This window comes from Squalius cephalus (assembly GCF_949319135.1).
Source record: "Squalius cephalus genome assembly, chromosome: 17".
NCBI lineage: Eukaryota > Metazoa > Chordata > Actinopteri > Cypriniformes > Leuciscidae > Squalius > Squalius cephalus.
In genome coordinates, this window is record NC_137138.1 from 33,279,995 (window position 1) to 33,304,865 (window position 24,871).

General features: G+C 36.0%; 1 protein-coding gene across 1 annotated transcript in view; it reads right to left on the reverse strand.

Moving 5' to 3' along the window:
* The window catches only part of dpysl3 (dihydropyrimidinase like 3), a 49,515-nt gene that overhangs the window by 7,848 nt on the left and 16,796 nt on the right, over positions 1 to 24,871 (reverse strand). The window contains exons 5-11 of the mRNA XM_079847093.1: positions 23,445 to 23,506; positions 22,887 to 22,967; positions 11,117 to 11,185; positions 10,596 to 10,716; positions 7,370 to 7,526; positions 4,820 to 4,961; positions 3,388 to 3,558 (exon numbers count right to left, since the gene is read on the reverse strand). Of these exons, the coding sequence (XP_079703219.1) occupies positions 3,388 to 3,558; positions 4,820 to 4,961; positions 7,370 to 7,526; positions 10,596 to 10,716; positions 11,117 to 11,185; positions 22,887 to 22,967; positions 23,445 to 23,506 (803 nt within the window). The remainder of the gene's footprint in view (positions 1 to 3,387; positions 3,559 to 4,819; positions 4,962 to 7,369; positions 7,527 to 10,595; positions 10,717 to 11,116; positions 11,186 to 22,886; positions 22,968 to 23,444; positions 23,507 to 24,871) is intronic.

Consider the following 24,871-nt stretch of genomic DNA (forward strand, 5'->3'; position numbering starts at 1 on the left):
CGAACAGTATTTATATCGTTTTTACCTCTTATAACACAGCCACGTCCAAGTGATCTGAGGACGCGAGCGCATCCTGGTGTGTGTCGTGTGCACAGACTGGTGCATAGATATATACACTAGATGTCGCCTTGGCTACGGCAGTTCATTGGAACGAATGTCTTTAATGCGAAATCTAGTGTATATAAATCTATGCACCAGTCTGCGCACACGTCACACAGCAGGAAGCGCCCGCACCCTCAGATCACTTGGACGTGGCTGTGTTATAAGAGGTAAAAATGATATACATACTGTTCGTTTTCTCACACAAACCGCTCGTTTCGTGTCTTAGGCCATCAATGTGTACTTACGATGGGGAATTGTTTAATTTGGACGATGGGGAATTGTTTTAATTTCGACTCTGTGCATGCTCTTTGAGACAGTGACCACAGACCTGCATTAAATGACTGACAGACAAGAACGGTTTGACCTAAAAATATCAAAATTGAAACTACTGCGGAAAAAAAGACACCTACATCTTGGATGCCCTTCAGGTAAGCTAAAACATACCAACATTTAATTTCAAAGTGAACTATCCCTTTAAGACCTGACGCACGGATCCATTATACTGTTACACATGCGCTTTCTTTCTCAACTGTTTACACTTTAAAATGACTGACTGTTTACATGAATACTTGCCAAGACCGGCTTTTTGACATTATTGTGTGTGTATTTGACTGTTTAAGCGCAATAAGCAGCGAAAAAGATCTCAAATTAGTTCTGAGAGGCGGCTTTATGTGCGCACTTTGGGTGTTAGCACAAAATCTGCGGGAATTAGTGCGCAAGCCCGGTTGGACTGTTTCATTTAACAACTACTCAAAGAAGAGGATAGAAAATAGCAATGACATCAACAGAGGACCTGGGCTGAGTTTAAGTTCATTTTTTAGGCCCTTCCCTCCGTCTTGTTCACTCGGATGTACATCTTTGCTAATGTTGCACAACTGGCTGAACCCTTGAAATGTGTTTAAATGGAAAGCACTAAGCTCTTGATCACTTGGAATCCATAATGGATCTGATTTATTATTTACAGTTTTTTTCCCTTATGAATTTGTTTACACATCATTCTATAGACTTGTATGTATGCTTGAGCTGTTGGAGAAAATATCAAAAATTACACCAACAGAAATTATAACAATACAATAAACTATAGCTGTGTAAAACAAAACAAAAGGTCAGCTTAGGGTAGCTACAAGTATTATTAATGACTTTAGATAGACTTTGGGATTGTCAAATTTGGTATTATGTGGTTAAATGTCAAAAATAACTCCAATATCATACACTGGAGTTGTGTGGGGGTAAATTAAGCATGATCTGCTGTGACATCACAATCGTGTTGCACTGTGGTCTATGAATCTGCCTGAAGTGTACATATTGAGTAGACTCGCTCCCTCTGTCAAAATCGAAAGGTCGAGTGTCTGTCCAAATAAACTTCCCTCGCCCACTTTAAGAAGTTAAACACACTTCAAAATGGCAGCAGGGATTCCCCAGAGGGAAAGTGCTTAGGGAAGTTTGTGGAAAACAACAAAACAGATATGCGAGGAGGTCACGAAAAACACATTAGTACAAGTTTAGAGTGGAGTACATGCACATACACACTTTCTGGAGTATACGCAGGCTAAAGGAGTCCAAGATGGCTGATTTTGCCCGATAACGTTTTTATTTATTTTTTTCAGAAAATAAAATCGTGGGGAAAAAAACGCACAGCCGGTTGGAGCTTTAGAGGTTAATGCCTCGTATAAGGTTAAGGTTAAGGTATACTTTATTACCCCTTTATTGCATCATTAAATACTTTTTAAATAGCTTACGAGGATTTTTCCTTTGAATCTCAGTGGTATTCTGTGAATGTATAGTTTGTGGTTTGAGCCTAACCACTCCTCTACAGAATATGTATAACGCTGCTCAGGTTTTGATATTCATCTCTGCTCACACAACAACTGTGTCAGTGGTCTAGAGTTCACTGTGTTTGAACTGAACACTAGCAGCTTAAATTAGCTTTTCCATTTGTTATACAAGTGTGATTGATTGTATTGAATGTGCACTTATAATGTACTTTAAATCTTATCTTTATATTATATTTTTAAAAAACTGTACGTGCAGATAATATAATATTAATGAAATAAAAGGTGACTTAAGAGTACTTAAAGAGAGTACACTTACTGTACATGTTTGTGAATACACTTAAATACACTTTAAAATTACACTTTAATAATGTCAAATTAAAAGTTTGGTAGCACTTTATTTTACAGTCCTGTTCCCCATGTACATACTATGTACTTATTACAGTAATTACAATAACTGGGTAATAATAATCTTTTATTGTACTTCAAAGAAGTACACTTATTTTGATGTGCTGACTAAATATTTAACTGTAATGTGCTATTTGATATTGCATTTAAAGTTAAACTATTTTAATGTAATAAATTGCAACTTCATCCTTACAACCGTGCAATAAAATATATTTCAAAGACAGTACAAGTAATTACGAAATTACATCTAAAGTAGTACTCTTAAGTTTGAAAAGTTCTAACCAATTGCTTTTTTTTTCACATTTAAACTATAATACATTTTTTATTAATTTTAAATAACATTATTAAGTGTATATTATTTGTGTAATAAAGTATGCTGAGTGTAATTCTTTTTCATAACTCAATTTTTACAGTATCCACAGAACAAGTGTGTGGTGGATTGTCTGTACTACAGTATGCTAGGGTGTATTGGGTGGTTACCAGGGTGTTGCTATGTGGTTGTTAACTCAAAGTGTCTATGTTTATTGTGTTTTCTAAATATGGCTCGGGTCACCCCTTCAATATTAATCTGTGGGCTTTTTTTAATGTTTTATTATGCACCATGCAAAAAAATAATTTGTAAATTGATAAATAAAAGTGTAATATGAAATTGATTAGAAAAGTAATAATAAACTTAAAAAATCTGCATTTTAGATATTTATGTCTGTGAGTTAATGTTTGGTTCCTATCCATAAATCTGGCTATGTACAATATTACAGGTGATGCTTGCAATTCTTCTCTCCCCTACTGCAGCAATAAACTCCTAATAAATGTCTGCTGAGACTCAATAAGGAAACAAAAGGAAATCCAAGCTCAACTGTAGGTCTGATTGTCAGATATCTTCTGTTTTTGTGGCCTGTTTCTATCCAGCGGTTTTATTTATGAGGGAAAGCATGCAGGCTTCCTGTATTAACACAGTTTGATTAGTTAGAATCATGTATTTCCGCTCAGAGGAACTGGAAGGTCAGTGAAAGCCAGCCAATTCAGTTCTCTCTCTATGTTTAGACTTTCCCTTTGAAATGTGAGTGTATAGTGCGTTCACTGGATTTTTCTACAGAGCACCTACAGAATGATGTGTTTTAGCAGTGATGGTCCGGATGGCATCTGTGTCCCAGATAACCAGATCGCTGTCTGAGCCCACGGCTATCCGGCCCTTGCGTGGATACAGGTTCAGGATCTTGGCGGCATTGGTGCTTGTCACAGCGACAAACATGTTCTCATCCATTTTACCAGTGACCTGAGCAGAGGAATGACAAACACAACTGAGAACGAAATGCAATGCTTGTTTAACAATAGTGTGAATCAAGGAAATATGTAGATATACATCCTTCCCTTGGGTCATTTTGACCCGAAACTCTTTTTTTTTTTTATTAAAAAAAATTAGTGTAGTGTGAATCGAGTAAATATGTAGATATACATCCTTCCCTCGGGTCATTTTGACCCGAAACAATTTTTTTTTTAAATAAAAAAAATTGAGTGTAGTGTGTGAATCGAGTAAATATGTAGATATACATCCTTCCCTCGGGTCATTTTGACCCGAAACTCTTTTTTTTTTAATTAAATTGAGTGTTCATCAGAGGGGTCCAAGACCTTAGGGCTTTTGTCGCACTTGAACCACTAATACACAAAAAAATTTGAATGGATTCGAGGAGTTTTGTGGCTGAAATTTAAAAAAGTAACAAATCCTTCCCTTGCGGGTCAATTTGACCCCTTAGGAATGAATGGAATGCAAGGAATGCTTCAGTACACATAGAAAAACCTAAAAATTCAAACAAAAAAAATTCTAAAATTTTACCAAAAAATAATTTTACAATGTCTACATGTGTATCTGAATGCATACTGAAGAGAAACTGAATTAAGGAGCCAGCGGAACAGCTCGTTTGCTCCATATAGAGCTATAAGGCCATCTAGTGGCTAGATGTCATGAAATATCATGTTATATTATTATTTTTTCCACAAGAGGTCGGCAAAGTCACCCAATGTAAGATATTTTGAGCTCAATTTAAAGGGTTATGCATGAAATTGTGAGTTATTTTGAATAAAAGTTGAAAGAATGTGAGGAATGTGCTTAAATTACAATTTTTTTTATTTTTTTTATTGATCAAATCTAGTAACTTAAAGGTAAATAAAATAAGAAAATAACAAAAAATCTTGAATAAAAAAAAGTAACATTTTGAAAAATTAAACCCAAAAATGTAATAAAAAAAATAGAAAAAAAAATATAATAAATAATAAAATAAGATTTCTGGATTAAAAAAAAAAAAAAAATGTAAGTATCATTTTAGGTCTTCGGGTCATTTTGACCCGCGAGGGAAAGATATGTTACAAAGTGCGAGGGAAAGATGAAGGTTATATTTTCTGGATCTGAGGATCTTAACACCTTTTGTTAAAATAAACTGATGTGCAGTCACAGATATCAGAATTTAACAATGGCTTTGAATGCTGCACATCCAGATATCATTTTCAACTGAATCTACTGTATCCACTGTGATCCTCACCACAGCCTTGTCCCAGATGACTGACATCCTCTCCTCTACTCCATTCACTCCTTCAGGAATCTGAGTGAAGTCATCCTTCCCTATGGCCTTCTGAGCCACAGTAAATGTGCAGTGAGCACTACCCGTCACAGACAGATCACCACTAACAGAGACAGACACATCACAATACTTCAGTGACTAGACTATACTGTGTATGTAACAGCCAAAAACAACATGTTTAATTCATATCAACCACTGTGAGAAATAAGTGCACTTAATTGTACTGAACGCGCACTTGTAGTGTACTTCAAATTTTACTTTTTAATAAGATAAAAAATAATATTAGGCCACTTAAGTGCCCTTGAAGAGCGTATACAGTATACTGTTTCTTAAAACACTTAAGTGCACTTTAAAAAGTTTGCTTTGTAATGTCAAATGAAATGTTTTACATTAAATTACATTTTAAATCATCGTTTTATTAATCTTTTGTCATGCTTTAAAGTACACTTATTTTGATGAGTTGACTTGCATGCTAAAGCACAACTGTAGTGTGTTATTTGATATTAAATTTAAAGTTAATATAATTTAAATGTAGATATATTTTAGTTTGCCATAAATCAGTGCATTCAGCAGTAACTTTAACCATATTTCAAAGACTATAGAAGTAATTATGAAATTACATATAGATGTTCTTAAGTCCTACTTAAGTGGGTCGAAAATAGTATTCTTAAGTATTCTTAACTAATTGCATTTAATATAAATTTAAACTATAATACATTTTAATCTAATTGTAAATAAAATGCAATTGAGTGTCCGAAAACATTACATTCTCATCTTACTTAACTAAATTCTAAGTATATTATTTCCATAAGTACCCTTTTTAAATGTATGTAAGTCTACTTACTTTTTTTCTTTATTACAAGGGAAGTCAAATGAATTTGCAATGGCTTCAAAGCAAGTTAAAGTAAAAATCAGTGTGAGCATCACCAAATTCAGATTTAGTAATTAGTAGTGTCAAGTACATATGAAATTGAGCCTATACACATATATACATATATACATATATATATATATATATATATATATATATATATATATATATATATATATATATAGTGTATATGAAGAGTTCAGATGCAAAAGCCTCTAACTGTGCGTTCACACCGCCGGCGGCGAGAGCGTCAAAGTGGCCGGAAGCCATTCATTTTCAATGAGAGCCGGCGGCGAGCTCCGGCGAGGGCGGCGCGGCGCGTCTTGGACGGCGAGAGCGGCGAGAAGAGTTGAAATCAAGTCAACTTTATGGTAATAAGCTATGACGCGGTTCGGCGGCAACCAGCGGCAACCAGTCGGAATGTAGAAGTCCTCCGCCTGAGAGGATACGAGAGAACACAATTCTGTAAACTTTGGTTCCCACCACATTAGTTCCTAAGCAAAATGGAGGAAAAATTAATCATTTCTGTTGCGGGTTTCCCGTTATTGTACGACTTGTCATCCATAGTGTTGTTAGTTGATTAGAAAAAGCTGCGCAACACTATTTATAGGCAACATTTTCGCGCTAGAACTTCTTTGAACTAAAAACGCTTGTTTTTTAAGCAGGAATGCAATTCATTTGCTCAAAATAATAATGATTTTGACCAATTGCAGCAACGGTTTTTGCGGCCCCTTTAAATGAAGTTTTTTATAAAATCACGCATTCTAATCTACGTCAGAGCGTCAGAGCGTCCCCGAATCTTTCTACGGCGTCGGTGGCAGGGCGGCGAGAGCGAATTTTGCCGCTCTCGCCGGCGGCGGTGTGAACGTACAGTAAGTGCCATCTGAAATTTTCTTCTAGAATGATCATTTTTATGAAGCTCGTATATTAAAGTTCAGTAATTTCACTTAAATGGCAATGAAAATTACCTATTAATTGCCATTTAAGTGAAATTACTGAACTTAAATAAACAAGCTTGATAAAAATGAAAATTTCAGATGGCACTATATATATGAAAATGGTATGACCCATATAGTTTGACCAGCAGTTTGTTGAGGTTTGTGCTACTAGATAAAAAGAAAAACTAATGTGGTATCACATGAGCTAGAGGATTACTGTTCCTATTATCTGCAGTTTTGAACAAATAGTGAGTGCATTATTCAATGACTCATAAATTTTAATCTACAAATTCGTGCCTATCCCAGCATCTCTGGCCATAGGCAGGGAAACACCTTGGATGGATGGCCAAGTCCATCACATTAAATTATTTGACAATAAACTTCAAACATATCGACTTTCATACTTACAATCAATGAATTTTAGTCAATCATTTAAATCAGGGGTGTCCAAAAACTGCCCTGCAGAGTTTAGCTCCAACTTGCCTCGACAAACCAGCCTGGAAGTTTCTAGTATGCCTCGTAAGAGCTTGATTATCTGGTTCAGGTGTGTTTAATTGAAGCTGAACTCTGCAGAACAGTGACCCTCCAGGAGCAGGACTGGACACCATTGGTTTAGATTAACAGACCCACCAGTTAAGAATGAACTGACAGATCTATATCCCAAAATATCTTAACATGTATTTAGGATATACTTGTGCTTACCTGGACAACAGGGTGTTCAGGTAGTCTGGAGTGGTTGGGTCTGGACTGAGGGGTGGGGATGTCACAAACGAAGCAGCCTTAGCCCAGTTCTTGCTCCAGTAATGAGTCCCATCAGTTCCCAAACTGGCCGTGATTGGCTCCCCAAACACCACGTTACCTAGAAATAAACAGCTTTTGTCTCATTATCTAGCTCGTTTCCAAAGTTGACCAACAAGGATTCCTAATGGCGACAATACAGTGTCTTGTCAACTGAAAGCATCTGCTCAGCAGTAAAGTTTAAACCGGAAAATAAACACATAAGCAACCCATTAAACAACAGCTACCCAGGCTTAAATGTCTATTATTGCAGAGACATCTGGAAAACACTGCTGTAGTGATCAACAAGAGCTCACTAGAAGAGCTGAGGCTTACTGGACGCAGCTTTCCATCCATGTTTTTGCAGCTTGGTGGTTATTAGGACGTTGCTAAGTGGTTGCTTACTGCCCCAAAAGTGACCAACTCCACGTCTCTATGACATTCTGGTCCCTAGATATGGCTTGGGTCCCTCCTTCAATGCAAAGGTTCTGTTTGGCCGCCAGTCAAAAAACATACGTACAGATGTTTAGAGAAGTAAAAGCACACCTCTCTTCAATAAGCCAGATGATCTGAGCACAAATAGTGTGGGATGAGTTATTTGCCTAAGTTTAATCATTGGAGTGAGTAGGGCTTTCTTCAAATCCCTAAACATATAAATGAGCAATTTTAACAGAGTTCATAGCCAACACCACTAATAAAATGCATCTAAGACCATTGCAAATCTCTTTAAAAGCATCCAGAGGATAAAACTGCCTTATAAATCTCCACTGACAAAACCTTTAGTCTCCATTCAGGACAGTCAGGAAGAATAAAGGGGGTACAGTCTATGTCATAGGTTTGCATCCGTTTTGAAGACAGTGATTAACTACCCAATTTAACACTTGAACAGTGATGAATAGTGCAACAAAGATCATTTTACAACACTTTTGGGAACGCTCTCTACCATTTCAGTGACCTAAAACTGCTGCCATAGAAATGAACTACACTCTTTATTCCAGGTGGTGCAGCAAAGCTAAGGGATAGTGTACAGTCAGCAGATTGTTATGCAAAAGAAACCTCTGCAGGGTGATCGAAAACCCCACTGCGAAATTACGAGAGCGGTGTGACGTGACGGGACAAAAGCAAGTAGAACCATTATAATGAGTGATGCTGTCTACACTGGATGTGTGGATGACCAGCCAGGACATATCTCGCCTTCTGATCCACCAGTATAACGGTGAGTAATGAAGAGAGACCGCAGTGTGTTGTGAACCTCAAAACAAATAGTGAAATTGAGAAGTTGTAGTACTGTATTAATTACAATGTTTCAACTAAATCCTGTAGGAAAGTTTAGGGAAAAGTTTGGGAACCACTGCTTTACTCAATGGTTAGTTCAGGCTAGGGTTGGGCCGAGAGACGATCGCTCATCACGATGGCTGACAGACATCACGATGTTGAGCTGGCATCGTGACCCCCCCCCCCATGTTTCCATGGTGACGCGTCATGCTTGGCACGTGATTCACCACAGCCAAAATAGCGCTGTATGACAGATGTAGCGCTTTTATTTCTAAATATTAACAAACTTGCTTACCATGTCATCAACTATCTTCTCAAACACGTGTAAGTGAGTTTGTTTTGTAGTTTAAAAACCTTTATAAATGATCTTGATCTGGAACGGGAGATGGGCGCCGCCATGTTTGTTTGGGCCGCAGTTCAGAGATTCCTGTCTGTTGGATTTATTACAGTACGTGAATTCATCAGATTCTCCCGAAATACAAGTAAGTGGCCGGTGAACTGGCAGAAGAATAGAGTAAACTTTATAGTTACTTACACTGTGTATCTGATATGAATAAAGCACGTCGACAAATATATTTGAAAGGCTTGTTATTGCTGCTTCCATAGACACCATTGTGTATTTTATAAATGTATTGTTTTGCTATAAATGATACATATTTAAATGTCTGAAACCTAAAATAAACATTAAGTGGTTAAAAACACTGAATAGTTGTGATATATGACAAGCGCTGACCAGCCATAGCGTGAAATAGCATACCCCCCCCCCCCCCCCGGGGGATAATTTACATAATTTGTAATTTAATTTTAAATTAGTAAATAATTACAGAATGTTCATTTTTGGCTAAATTATTTCTTCCAGTTATTTTACAGAATCTACACTAATGTACTTACATTGAAATGAATAATTTGATACAATGGACTTATTGTGTACATACATGTTTTTACATTGTACTTATATTTTGAAAATACATTCATGTAATCACAGATGTAATTAATTTCTGTAATTACATGTATAATTACACTGTTGACCTTCCCTTACACCTTAACTCACCCTTAAACATAACCAGACCACCAAACCTGTCCCTAACCCTAACTCGTGTCACACCTCAATACCAGCACAAGTGTTTTACAATACAACATCAACACAATAAGTACATTGAACTTAATTTTCAATGTAAATACATAGTACTTAAAGCCACTTAATATAAAGTGGGACCTAAATGTTCTCTAAAATGATATCGGCTGGCTTCTGTACTCCCGAGTACTTCTCGCTTCCCTGAAACTGTAATCATGACTATTTATTTATATTGAACTGATTTACGTAAGAGAGCATTTTATCTGAGTGATTTAACTAAACAGTGAGGATTATTATGATGACGGATTGTGGAACTTTTACAACAAACCAGGCATTTAAAATAGTGGAAATAATGTATAGACAGCTAATATATAATGAAACGATAAATTAAAAATAAAACATTTATAATAATAAAACTGCTATTTACACATATGACACACAGAGACACATTTGTATCCAACTGAAGGTCATTACGGTCATGAATATATACGTCAAAGATGACTGTAGCTCGGCAAAGGTTTATTTAACTGGATGAGATGTGTAAACTTGCAGGCGACATCTGTGAAAGCTCAAACGTTACGCTGATGACAAGCTCACACTGCTGGGATTTCTTATTTTATCAGACATTATGAATATGTGAAATATGGTAAATATTACAAAGAACAAAAATATTCTGTACATTCTTTTCTTTTTTTTAAATTGATGTGTTGATATTGTTTGAAATTGGCCCATTACAAGACATTCATTAGAGAATCACTCATTCAAGATTTTTTTTTATTTGTTAATGGTCATATTGTGTACCTTTTTTCCTGGCCTGTGAGATGATATCAGCAGCACTCTTGCTCATCACGCGGGTCACATAGAGTGGACAGTTGGTTTGACTGGCAATCGTGACGGCTCGAAACACTGCCTCAGCCTCTAGCTACACACACACACACATACACATACACATAATGAAGGACATTGCAAAACAGATTTAGCTGCATCTCTATGTATCTCGCATAGTTCCTCACAGAATACACTGTGTTGATTTATTTCTATGCATAACTAAAATAACTTATAAATCTAGTTTTTAAAAATTAGATCAAGGATCACGTCTGCAAAAGATCACTGATAGACTGATGCCAGACAGATTAGATCTGTGAGGCGGGCCGATTTTATGTCAACATGAAATCACTACAAGTTCCTTGTCTTATAGTGAGTTTTACATTAAGAATTGGGAAACAAATATTTTATGGGGATTGCAGTGATGTTATGAAATTATATACCACCAACAAGCCACCAGATACACCAGTATACAACTGTTATTTGTGGTCACTGACCTCTTCCGGGCGGCTGAGAACATGTCCCTCAGGTCCGGTGATGCCCATCTCCAGCATGCGGGTCTGCTCCTGAAGAACACAGTCACAGTAGATTAGAGACTCTCTGGCCCTGTTTACAGCTGGCATTAAGATGCGTTTTGGTGGATCGGATCACAAGTAGACGAGGGAGACACATTCCCGTTGACACCTGGTGTTTTAATGCGTCTCTTTTGTCCACTTTTAACCACTTCTGTCCTGATTTCTGATTTGATTTTTTTCGATCTAATGGACGAAATAATCTCATGCAATGTACATATGGAAGCGCCTGGAGACGTGTATTAACCGTGCATCATGATTTGTAATTTCATAATTGCTTCTGTTGTCTTTGAAATATGATTAAAGTGCACTGCCAAATGTACTGACAAGCATTTATGGTAAAATAATATACTTCATACTTCTATACTTCAATATTATGTCTAAAAAAGACTAAAACTAACACTAAAACTAATAAAAACTAAACTAAAACTAAGCATTTTCAAAAAATAAAAACTAAACTAAACTAGCAAACCCACTTTAAAAACTAATTGAAACTAAACTGAATTTGAAAAAAAAAAATTCAAAACGAAATAAAAATAAAAACTAATAAAAAATGCAAAACTATAATAACCCTGGTTGTAATGAAGAAAGTTACAATTTAGTACATATAATATCAACCGTCACTTCAGTTCAAATTATAATAAAGTACTTCACATGTGCTTTAGTATGTTAATCAACAAATCAAAATAAGGATACTTTTTTTAAAGCACAAACAAAGATTATCAATAATGAATAAATTATTTAAAATATACTTAATTTGAGATGAGAACTGTATATATTTGTATCAATAAACAGTCATGAAAGTGTACTCTCTTTAAGTACTCCTAAATGGTCTTTTATTTTATTAATATATTATCTGCAACTACAGCTTTTTTTAAAAAAATATACTTTTAAGATTTAAAGTACACTACAAGCGCGCATTCAATACAATTATACACACTTCTTTTTCACAAGGGCAGGATCAGACAAACTATAAAAACTGTGGGGGAAACAAATTGCTGCCTTACATTTTGTAAGTACTGTTTAAGTCATTTCAACTCAAATTACATTAAACTGACTTGAATCTTGAAGAGATTAAAAATATTGTCATAACTTATTGATTATATAATTTTTTACAGTGTACTTTTTACTACTTAACTACAGTATTATTTTACAGAATCTACAATAGGATGATGATCTAAGTATGCAGAGTAAGTGATGTTCAAAGAGTGGGATGAGACCACCCGCACACTGCCCGGCTTGATAATGTCCAGATGACTGAAACTGGATGAGGGAAATCAGGACGTACAGTATCCCATCCTCCCACTCATCAGGATTGAGGGATTGAGGGCATGGACTGCCTAAATATCCTCACCTCACCCTCAGTCATGGAAAATGCAGCATGTCTTTGTGTCATCACATCACTGCTTTTGTAACTTTACTCGTGACCTGAGAAAGCATTTCATATCTAATTTTCTCCAGGAATATATGGTGGAGATGCAAAATAACCACATACTGCATACATATCATGTCAAAACTAGGGAGGAGAATAATTCTGTTTTAATGATTCTGCTTCAGATTTAATGTACTTAAGTCCTTCTGTTTATGGATTATTTACTGTTTATGGATATCATTTTAAAGCAGAACAAATGGCTGATGTTTGAAAAGCTATTTTTATTGCATTCACTGTAAGGCTGCATGATACAGAAAGAAAAATGGAGATTGCAATGTTTTGTTTTTCTGCAATATATTCTGCTATACGAAAAAAATACAGGAAGTTTCACCAGATGACTTGAATAGATTTGGAAAGAATTAATCATCCTAGAAGGATTGGGATGATTTTGTTTGGAAGTGCATATGGCATAGAAAAAAGAAAAAGAAAAAAGTTTTACTCTAAGACTTTTAAGTGTGAAATCCTTTATGAGCTGGGGAATTTGCAAAATAAAATTGAAAAACCTGTGTGTTCATACTTGACTTAATTATTATGATTTTATTGTGATAATTATTAAATATATTAAACAAAATGTTATTCATTTACACTTGTTCAGCTCACAGAATCTCAGAATGGCTTGATTCACAGTAAATCAACCCCTGAAACACGGTATCATGAACTACACATAGCACATATATTTACTTATTTGAACTGCAGGCTGAGCAATTTGATAATCGCACAAAGCCATATCGTGATATTGATTTTATTTCGATATATGTTGCAAATTACTGTACAATGTGTTACTGTATGCCAGTGGCTATGATGCATATTTATCTTATATGCATATTTTATAACAATGTTCTGACCACATTTCAGAAGAATGCAGAATAATCAAAAGCTCTCTTAAATGAGAATGTCCCGTCCACCTACAGTAATACCACATGCCTCTTAAATCATGGCTGAGTAAACTGAAGCATGTTAGCTACTGAAAAAAGGGAAAGCGCCCTTTTGATGTGTCATGTTTTAACATGAAATATGTCAAAAAAAATATCTAAACGATTTCAAAAGTTGCCCAAAGTGGTCCTTTAAAGGAGTTGCGCCTTAAAAACAGAGGTTTAGAATGAGGGTTAAAAATAATAATTTTTCCGCATATATATATTTTATAGGCTATATATATTAGTATATATATTGTGCTAAAAACCTTATTAACATTATAAGTAAATCTCAAACATCATTAAAATAATTTAAAAAAAAAACAAGTCTTGACCCCTTTAATGCTTGTCAGTCAGTAAATGTTTGACTAACGTCACTGCATAGGAAACATCAAATCATTATCCATATAAAAAAACATAATTTACAGACAAAGCAAAGCATTATGAAATCATTCACTTGCGGTTTGTGATGAAGCTGCTGTCAGATTCAATACAGTCGCTGCTTTATCTTTCAACAAAAGTTTCTTTGCAAACTCTCAAGCGTTTGGAGTCTGTCAGAATCTGAACACACATCTGTATACTGTATCAGCGCCAGTCATTATAATCTGAACACACATCTGTATACTGTATCAGTGTATCAGTGTCAGTCATTATAATCTGAACACACATCTGTATACTGTATCAGTGTATCAGCGCCAGTCATTATAATCTGAACACACATCTGTATACTGTATCAGTGTATCAGTGTCAGTCATTATAATCTGAACACACATCTGTATACTGTATCAGTGTATCAGCGTCAGTCATTATAATCTGAACACACATCTGTATACTGTATCAGTGTAGACAGCTTCAGTCATAATCTGAACACACATCTGTATACTGTATCAGTGTATCAGTGTCAGTCATTATAATCTGAACACACATCTGTATACTGTATCAGTGTATCAGAGTCAGTCATTATAATCTGAACACACATCTGTATACTGTATCAGTGTATCAGAGTCAGTCATTATAATCTGAACACACATCTGTATACTGTATCAGTGTATCAGCGTCAGTCATTATAATATGAACACACATCTGTATACTGTATCAGTGTATCAGCGTCAGTCATTATAATCTGAACACACATCTGTATACTGTATCAGTGTATCAGCGTCAGTCATTATAATCTGAACACACATCTGTATACTGTATCAGTGTATCAGCGTCAGTCATTATAATCTGAACACACATCTGTATACTGTATCAGTGTATCAGCGTCAGTCATTATAATCTGAACACACATCTGTATACTGTATCAGTGTATCAGCGTCAGTCATTATAATCTGAACACACATCTGTTTACTGTATCAGTGTATCAGCGTCAGTCATTATAATCTGAACACACATCTGTATACTGTATCAGTGTATCAGCGTCAGTCATTATAATCTGAACACACATCTGTATACTGTATCAGTGTATCAGCGTCAGTCATTATAATCTGATCACACATCTGTATACTGTATCAGTGTATCAGCATCAGTCATTATAATCTGAACACACATCTGTATACTGTATCAGTGTATCAGCGTCAGTCATTATAATCTGAACACACATCTGTATACTGTATCAGTGTATCAGCGTCAGCCATTATAATCTGAACACACATCTGTATACTGTATCAGTGTATCAGCGTCAGTCATTATAATCTGAACACACATCTGTATACTGTATCAGTGTATCAGCGTCAGTCATTATAATCTGAACACACATCTGTATACTGTATCAGTGTAGACAGCGTCAGTCATTATAATCTGAACACACATCTGTATACTGTATCAGTGTATCAGCGTCAGTCATAATCTGATCACACATCTGTATACTGTATCAGTGTATCAGCGTCAGTCATTATAATCTGAACACACATCTGTATACTGTATCAGTGTATCAGCGTCAGTCATTATAATCTGAACACACATCTGTATACTGTATCAGTGTATCAGCGTCAGTCATTATAATCTGATCACACATCTGTATACTGTATCAGTGTATCAGCGTCAGTCATAATCTGATCACACATCTGTATACTGTATCAGTGTATCAGCGTCAGTCATTATAATCTGAACACACATCTGTATACTGTATCAGTGTATCAGCGTCAGTCATTATAATCTGAACACACATCTGTATACTGTATCAGTGTAGACAGCGTCAGTCATTATAATCTGAACACACATCTGTATACTGTATCAGTGTATCAGAGTCAGTCATTATAATCTGAACACACATCTGTATACAGTATCAGTGTATCAGAGTCAGTCATTATAATCTGAACACACATCTGTATACTGTATCAGTGTATCAGCGTCAGTCATTATAATCTGAACACACATCTGTATACTGTATCAGTGTATCAGCGTCAGTCATTATAATCTGAACACACATCTGTATACTGTATCAGTGTATCAGAGTCAGTCATTATAATCTGAACACACATCTGTATACTGTATCAGTGTATCAGCGTCAGTCATTATAATCTGAACACACATCTGTATACTGTATCAGTGTATCAGAGTCAGTCATTATAATCTGAACACACATCTGTATACAGTATCAGTGTATCAGAGTCAGTCATTATAATCTGAACACACATCTGTATACTGTATCAGTGTATCAGCGTCAGTCATTATAATCTGAACACACATCTGTTTACTGTATCAGTGTATCAGCGTCAGTCATTATAATCTGAACGCACATCTGTATACTGTATCAGTGTATCAGCATCAGTCATTATAATCTGAACGCACATCTGTATACTGTATCAGTGTATCAGCGTCAGTCATTATAATCTGAACGCACATCTGTATACTGTATCAGTGTATCAGCGTCAGTCATTATAATCTGAACACACATCTGTATACTGTATCAGTGTATCAGCGTCAGTCATTATAATCTGAACACACATCTGTATACTGTATCAGTGTATCAGCGTCAGTCATTATAATCTGAACACACATCTGTATACTGTATCAGTGTATCAGCGTCAGTCATTATAATCTGAACACACATCTGTATACTGTATCAGTGTATCAGCGTCAGTCATTATAATCTGAACACACATTTGTATACTGTATCAGTGTATCAGCATCAGTCATTATAATCTGAACACACATCTGTATACTGTATCAGTGTATCAGCGTCAGTCATTATAATCTGAACACACATCTGTATACTGTATCAGTGTATCAGTGTCAGTCATTATAATCTGAACACACATCTGTATACTGTATCAGTGTATCAGAGTCAGTCATTATAATCTGAACACACATCTGTATACTGTATCAGTGTATCAGAGTCAGTCATTATAATCTGAACACACATCTGTATACTGTATCAGTGTATCAGAGTCAGTCATTATAATCTGAACACACATCTGTATACTGTATCAGTGTATCAGTGTCAGTCATTATAATCTGAACACACATCTGTATACTGTATCAGTGTATCAGTGTCAGTCATTATAATCTGAACACACATCTGTATACTGTATCAGTGTATCAGTGTCAGTCATTATAATCTGAACACACATCTGTATACTGTATCAGTGTATCAGCGTCAGTCATTATAATCTGAACACACATCTGTATACAGTATCAGTGTATCAGAGTCAGTCATTATAATCTGAACACACATCTGTATACTGTATCAGTGTATCAGAGTCAGTCATTATAATCTGAACACACATCTGTATTCTGTATCAGTGTATCAGAGTCAGTCATTATAATCTGAACACACATCTGTATACTGTATCAGTGTATCAGTGTCAGTCATTATAATCTGAACACACATCTGTATACTGTATCAGTGTATCAGCGTCAGTCATTATAATCTGAACACACATCTGTATACTGTATCAGTGTAGACAGCGTCAGTCATTATAATCTGAACACACATCTGTATACTGTATCAGTGTATCAGCGTCAGTCATTATAATCTGAACACACATCTGTATACTGTATCAGTGTAGACAGCGTCAGTCATTATAATCTGAACACACATCTGTATACTGTATCAGTGTATCAGAGTCAGTCATTATAATCTGAACACACATCTGTATACTGTATCAGTGTAGACAGCATCAGTCATTATAATCTGAACACACATCTGTATACTGTATCAGTGTATCAGAGTCAGTCATTATAATCTGAACACACATCTGTTTACTGTATCAGTGTATCAGCGTCAGTCATTATAATCTGAACACACATCTGTTTACTGTATCAGTGTATCAGAGTCAGTCATTATAATCTGAACACACATCTGTTTACTGTATCAGTGTATCAGAGTCAGTCATTATAATCTGAACACACATCTGTTTACTGTATCAGTGTATCAGAGTCAGTCATTATAATCTGAACACACATCTGTATACTGTATAAGTGTATCAGCGTCAGTCATTATAATCTGAACACACATCTGTATACTGTATCAGTGTATCAGCGTCAGTCATTATAATCTGAACACACATCTGTATACTGTATCAGTGTATCAGCGTCAGTCATTATAATCTGAACACACATCTGTATACTGTATCAGTGTATCAGAGTCAGTCATTATAATCTGAACACACATCTGTATACTGTATAAGTGTATCAGCGTCAGTCATTATAATCTGAACACACATCTGTATACTGTATCAGTGTATCAGCTTCAGTCATTATAATCTGAACACACATCTGTATACTGTATCAGTGTATCAGCGTCAGTCATTATAATCTGAACACACATCTGTATACTGTATCAGTGTATCAGCGTCAGTCATTATAATCTGAACACACATCTGTATACTGTATCAGTGTATCAGCGTCAGTCATTATAATCTGAACACACATCTGTATACTGTATCAGTGTATCAGCGTCAGTCATTATAATCTGAACACACATCTGTATACTGTATCAGTGTATCAGAGTCAGTCATTATAATCTGAACACACATCTGTATACTGTATCAGTGTATCAGCGTCAGTCATTATAATCTGATCACACATCTGTATACTGTATCAGTGTATCAGTGTCAGTCATTATAATCTGAACACACATCTGTATACTGTATCAGTGTATCAGAGTCAGTCATTATAATCTGAACACACATCTGTATACTGTATCAGTGTATCAGTGTCAGTCATTATAATCTGAACACACATCTGTATACTGTATCAGTGTATCAGAGTCAGTCATTATAATCTGAACACACATCTGTATACTGTATCAGTGTATCAGCGTCAGTCATTATAATCTGAACACACATCTGTATACTGTATCAGTGTATCAGCGTCAGTCATTATAATCTGAACTAGTGGTGGGCCGTTATCGGCGTTAACGCGCTGCGTTAACGCGAGACTCTTATCGCGCGATAAAAAAAATATCGCCGTTAATCTATTCTCCAAGTTGGGTTGGGAGCTGGCTCAAGCTACACAAGCTATGATGACGCAATCTACCCGCGGCCGCGAGGAACACCCGGCTGCAACGCATCATATTCGTCGTCATCTTAAGTAAACACGGCTGAAAGTGAAAGCTGGTGTAAAAGATCCGTGCAACATCCATTATTTGGACTTGGTTTGTATTTAAGCCGTCCGACATAGACTGTGTGGTGTAACAGTTCGGTAAGTAAACACACGACTAATCCGTTCTACCACCTCAAATTCAAAACGAAACATATCACTGAATACCAGCGCGCGCGTATTATTCCCAATATATCTTAGTGAGTGGTGTAGCACATAATCTCTTTTTATTAAAAGCGCCCGATTTTAAGAATCGTTGTTGTGTTTCTTTTTAACTGAAAAGACATCAGTTAGACAATATTCTAATTTTAAATTTGGGGTTTCATAAGCTCCAAGCCATAATAAACATTAGACCTACTTAAGTCTCTGCAGCTAGTGTACTTAAATTTTATTTATCTGCAAAATTATGTTGTATACTTACAGTTTTGCACAATATATGTTCTCAAAACTACATACACCCTTTCAAAAAAAAAAAACATTTAGCAGTTGTTTAGCAGGGTCTGTGTAACTGGTTCTGAAATGGTTTTATTATCGTTATCGCAAGAGGCTGCAATGTATATCACAATATGGATTTTAGGCCATATCGCCCATCCCTAATTGATAGCCTATAGTAGTTGATAATAACATAGGCCTACCTAATGTTGCCTACGTATGGTAACAGTACAGTAGTAACCTTTTACAGTCTATGAGTAGAACAGCTTTCTCAAGCAGTTTGTGATGCATTTTGGAAACAGGAGATGAGCCCCTGGTCTAATGCGCCACCTGGCTTGAGAAACCCGTTCTCAAAGACTTACTTTTATAGTCATTATTTGGGTAGCACACATACTCTGAATGCCTTCGGCAGAATTCAAATGAGCCATTTTAATCTAGATTAATCTAGATTAATTTCAAAATTAATCTAGATTAATCTAGATTAAAAAAATTAATCTATGCCCACCTCTAATCTGAACACACATCTGTATACTGTATCAGTGTATCAGCGTCAGTCATTATAATCTGAACACACATCTGTATACTGTATCAGTGTATCAGCGTCAGTCATTATAATCTGAACACACATCTGTATACTGTATCAGTGTATCAGCGTCAGTCATTATAATCTGATCACACATCTGTATACTGTATCAGTGTATCAGCGTCAGTCATTATAATCTGAACACACATCTGTATACTGTATCAGTGTATCAGCGTCAGTCATTATAATCTGAACACACATCTGTATACTGTATCAGTGTATCAGCGTCAGTCATTATAATCTGAACACACATCTGTATACTGTATCAGTGTATCAGTGTCAGTCATTATAATCTGAACACACATCTGTATACTGTATCAGTGTATCAGCGTCAATCATCATAATCTGAACACACATCTGTATACTGTATCAGTGTATCAGCGTCAGTCATTATAATCTGAACACACATCTGTTTACTGTATCAGTGTATCAGCGTCAGTCATTATAATCTGAACACACATCTGTATACTGTATCAGTGTATCAGCGTCAGTCATTATAATCTGAACACACATCTGTATACTGTATCAGTGTATCAGCGTCAGTCATTATAATCTGAACACACATCTGTATACTGTATCAGTGTATCAGCGTCAGTCATTATAATCTGAACACACATCTGTATACTGTATCAGTGTATCAGTGTCAGTCATTATAATCTGAACACACATCTGTATACTGTATCAGTGTATCAGCGTCAGTCATTATAATCTGAACACACATCTGTATACTGTATCAGTGTATCAGCGTCAGTCATTATAATCTGAACACACATCTGTATACTGTATCAGTGTATCAGCGTCAGTCATTATAATCTGAACACACATCTGTATACTGTATCAGTGTATCAGTGTCAGTCATTATAATCTGAACACACATCTGTATACTGTATCAGTGTATCAGAGTCAGTCATTATAATCTGAACACACATCTGTATACTGTATCAGTGTATCAGAGTCAGTCATTATAATCTGAACACACATCTGTATACTGTATAAGTGTATCAGCGTCAGTCATTATAATCTGAACACACATCTGTATACTGTATCAGTGTATCAGCGTCAGTCATTATAATCTGAACACACATCTGTATACTGTATCAGTGTATCAGCTTCAGTCATTATAATCTGAACACACATCTGTATACTGTATCAGTGTAGACAGTCAGTCATTATAATCTGAACACACATCTGTATACTGTATCAGTGTATCAGCGTCAATCATTATAATCTGAACACACATCTGTATACAGTATCAGTGTATCAGAGTCAGTCATTATAATCTGAACACACATCTGTATACTGTATCAGTGTATCAGCGTCAGTCATTATAATCTGAACACACATCTGTATACTGTATCAGTGTATCAGCGTCAGTCATTATAATCTGAACACACATCTGTATACTGTATCAGTGTATCAGCGTCAGTCATTATAATCTGAACACACATCTGTATACAGTATCAGTGTATCAGCGTCAGTCATTATAATCTGAACACACATCTGTATACTGTATAAGTGTATCAGCGTCAGTCATTATAATCTGAACACACATCTGTATACTGTATCAGTGTATCAGCGTCAGTCATTATAATCTGAACACACATCTGTATACTGTATCAGTGTATCAGCGTCAGTCATTATAATCTGAACACACATCTGTATACTGTATCAGTGTATCAGCGTCAGTCATTATAATCTGAACACACATCTGTATACTGTATCAGTGTATCAGCGTCAGTCATTATAATCTGAACACACATCTGTATACTGTATCAGTGTATCAGCGTCAGTCATTATAATCTGAACACACATCTGTATACTGTATAAGTGTATCAGCGTCAGTCATTATAATCTGAACACACATCTGTATACTGTATCAGTGTAGACAGCGTCAGTCATTATAATCTGAACACACATCTGTATACAGTATCAGTGTATCAGAGTCAGTCATTATAATCTGAACACACATCTGTATACTGTATCAGTGTAGACAGCGTCAGTCATTATAATCTGAACACACATCTGTATACAGTATCAGTGTATCAGAGTCAGTCATTATAATCTGAACACACATCTGTATACTGTATCAGTGTAGACAGCGTCAGTCATTATAATCTGAACACACATCTGTTTACTGTATCAGTGTATCAGCGTCAGTCATTATAATCTGAACACACATCTGTATACTGTATCAGTGTATCAGCGTCAGTCATTATAATCTGAACACACATCTCTATACTGTATCAGTGTATCAGCGTCAGTCATTATAATCTGAACACACATCTGTATACTGTATCAGTGTAGACAGAGTCAGTCATTATAATCTGAACACACATCTGTATACTGTATCAGTGTATCAGTGTCAGTCATTATAATCTGAACACACATCTGTATACTGTATCAGTGTATCAGCAACAGGCATTATAATGGTTCCTATTTGCTTTTGACGCGACACTCACATCCAGTGTAGGCAAATGTCAGCCGTGAAGCGACTGAACGCCAGTGGGTGGAGCCTATGGTGTGATGATTTATAACGATTGGTCAATGTCTTGCTCTGGAGGTGGGCATAGGTAAATGTGTTTGCCCATGTGACGTCAGATCCCGCAATAACAAAACAAGCTGTTTTTGGAGCTTGATTAAATAAATACTTTGTTTACAATGAAGAGGATGTTTTAAGATCTGAAACTAGCAGCATGACCTTTTATATGTCAAAAGATAAAGGCAAATTGGATTTGACCCCTTTAAAAGTGGCCCAGAGTTAAGTGTAGTAAAGCGAAATAAAGTGCATACCTCAGCTATTATTTCTCCATTTTCTGCGTGGACCTGTGCAATTCCTCCATGCTCTCCAAGAAAGGTGAAGATCTCATAAAGCTGTCCAAATATAAATTGAAAAATCATATTAGATATCAAATAGTGAGGTTTTAACAAGAAAACATAGCTTATGTTACAATGTGTTCAAGTGGTGATTTTGATATTCTTAATCTTAGATGACACAAAACGGTTATTTGTTAGTTCAGATGAACCATGCAAACTAATGTCTGTGTGACTTAAGTCTAAAAATCAAGCCATTTTCAGTTAATAGAAGAATAATATTCGTAGATCTTATTATTTATTTAATAACTCATTTTTTTAATAACTATGATTCATTCAAACAGACTTAAGACATTTGAGTGCTTTGTAAGGATCTTCAGGTCCCCTGTTTAATATGACTGACCTTCATTACATTATACCAACGAAAATAATTTTTAAGGGTCAGATCATAAAGAAATAACTCCCAACATCTGCATGTATTGATCAAACGAAAAGAACGTGTTTATCCACTATGCTCTCCACTTTTCTTCGGCTTACCTCACTGTTGCTCATCTGATAGAGGTCTTTATAGGCCATATACACCTGGAAGGAGTTCACTCCTATATGGACAAAACGAATAAATCAGCAAACCACAACATGAAACAGCGTTCACTATCAATTTTCACTTTCATGTTATGCGACTCTTAGGGCCCTATCTTACATCCGGCGCAATGCAGCGCCAAGCGCGATGCAAGTGTTTTTTGCTAGTTTCAGTCTGACGCAATTATCATTTTCACGTCCTGCGCCACGTTGTTTAAATAGGAAATGCATTTGCGCCCATTTTTGTACCCATGGGTGTGCTGGTCTGAAAGCGAGGTGTGTTCAGGCGCATTGTTGGTGCTTTGCTATTTTGAGGAAATGAAATACACTGCGCCATTGACCAACTGAAACCTGGTCTAAAGTCAATGGCGCAGTATTTTTTTGTTATTTAAAGAGTGTGTTAGTAATGTGCGCCTATAGGCGGGTCCACAACGCGCATACATTCTGCTTATTAAATACACACTGTTTAAAATATTTGAATATTTGGCATGTCCCTGCACAGCAGCACACACACATGCCAAATATTAAAATTAAAAGGATTACAATGTAAAAGATTATTATTGTGTGCATAAAGATATGGTGGAATCCGGCTTGTCTCATAGATGGTCTGCTTGCGCACTTTTACCTCACACACGAGCAGATCCGTTTGCGCTCTGGAGACGCTTCGGTCTTTCCACTATCAAATTCTGTCATGTAAATAGTGAATCTGCCATGGCGCGAACACAACTGGCATTTAAAAGAAATGGGAGATGAGACTCTGATTGGTTTAACGCACATAAATCCCAAAACACACCCATTACCCATTAAGAGAATAGAGACAACACTTTTAGACCATGCGCCGGGAGCACCAACCATTTGTCCCGTCGTTAAACTGGGCAAAAGTGGATTCGGACACGCCCTAAATGCACTTGCGCCATGCGCTTTAGACCATGCGCTTAGATCGTTAAATAGGGCCCTTCTTCTCCAAGTAGGGTGGGGACTGTATCCATCATGAATTGATTGGATGGTGAAAATACGAAAATGGACGTTAAACAATAAGTATAAACTGATGCATCAAGCCCAGACCAGGTACGTGATGAATTTAGATTTTTTTATAGACATTGTTATAGACGACATTCTTCAACAAACAATATTTAACTTAAAAGAAAATATTATTTCAATATTATTTCAAATAAAAGAAATAAAAGATCACTCATTAATATAGATTTAGTAAGTCTTTTCTTACAAACACTAAATGCTCTACTGTATTAAAAGCACAGTGCTCATTAGTTGTCACATGATAATATGTAGCGGAACAGATTCTGCACTCATTTGTTGGTTTTACAGTAATGAAGCAGAAACAGAAATAGCTCAAATGACCAAGAATAACTTCAGTCAAAGCGAAA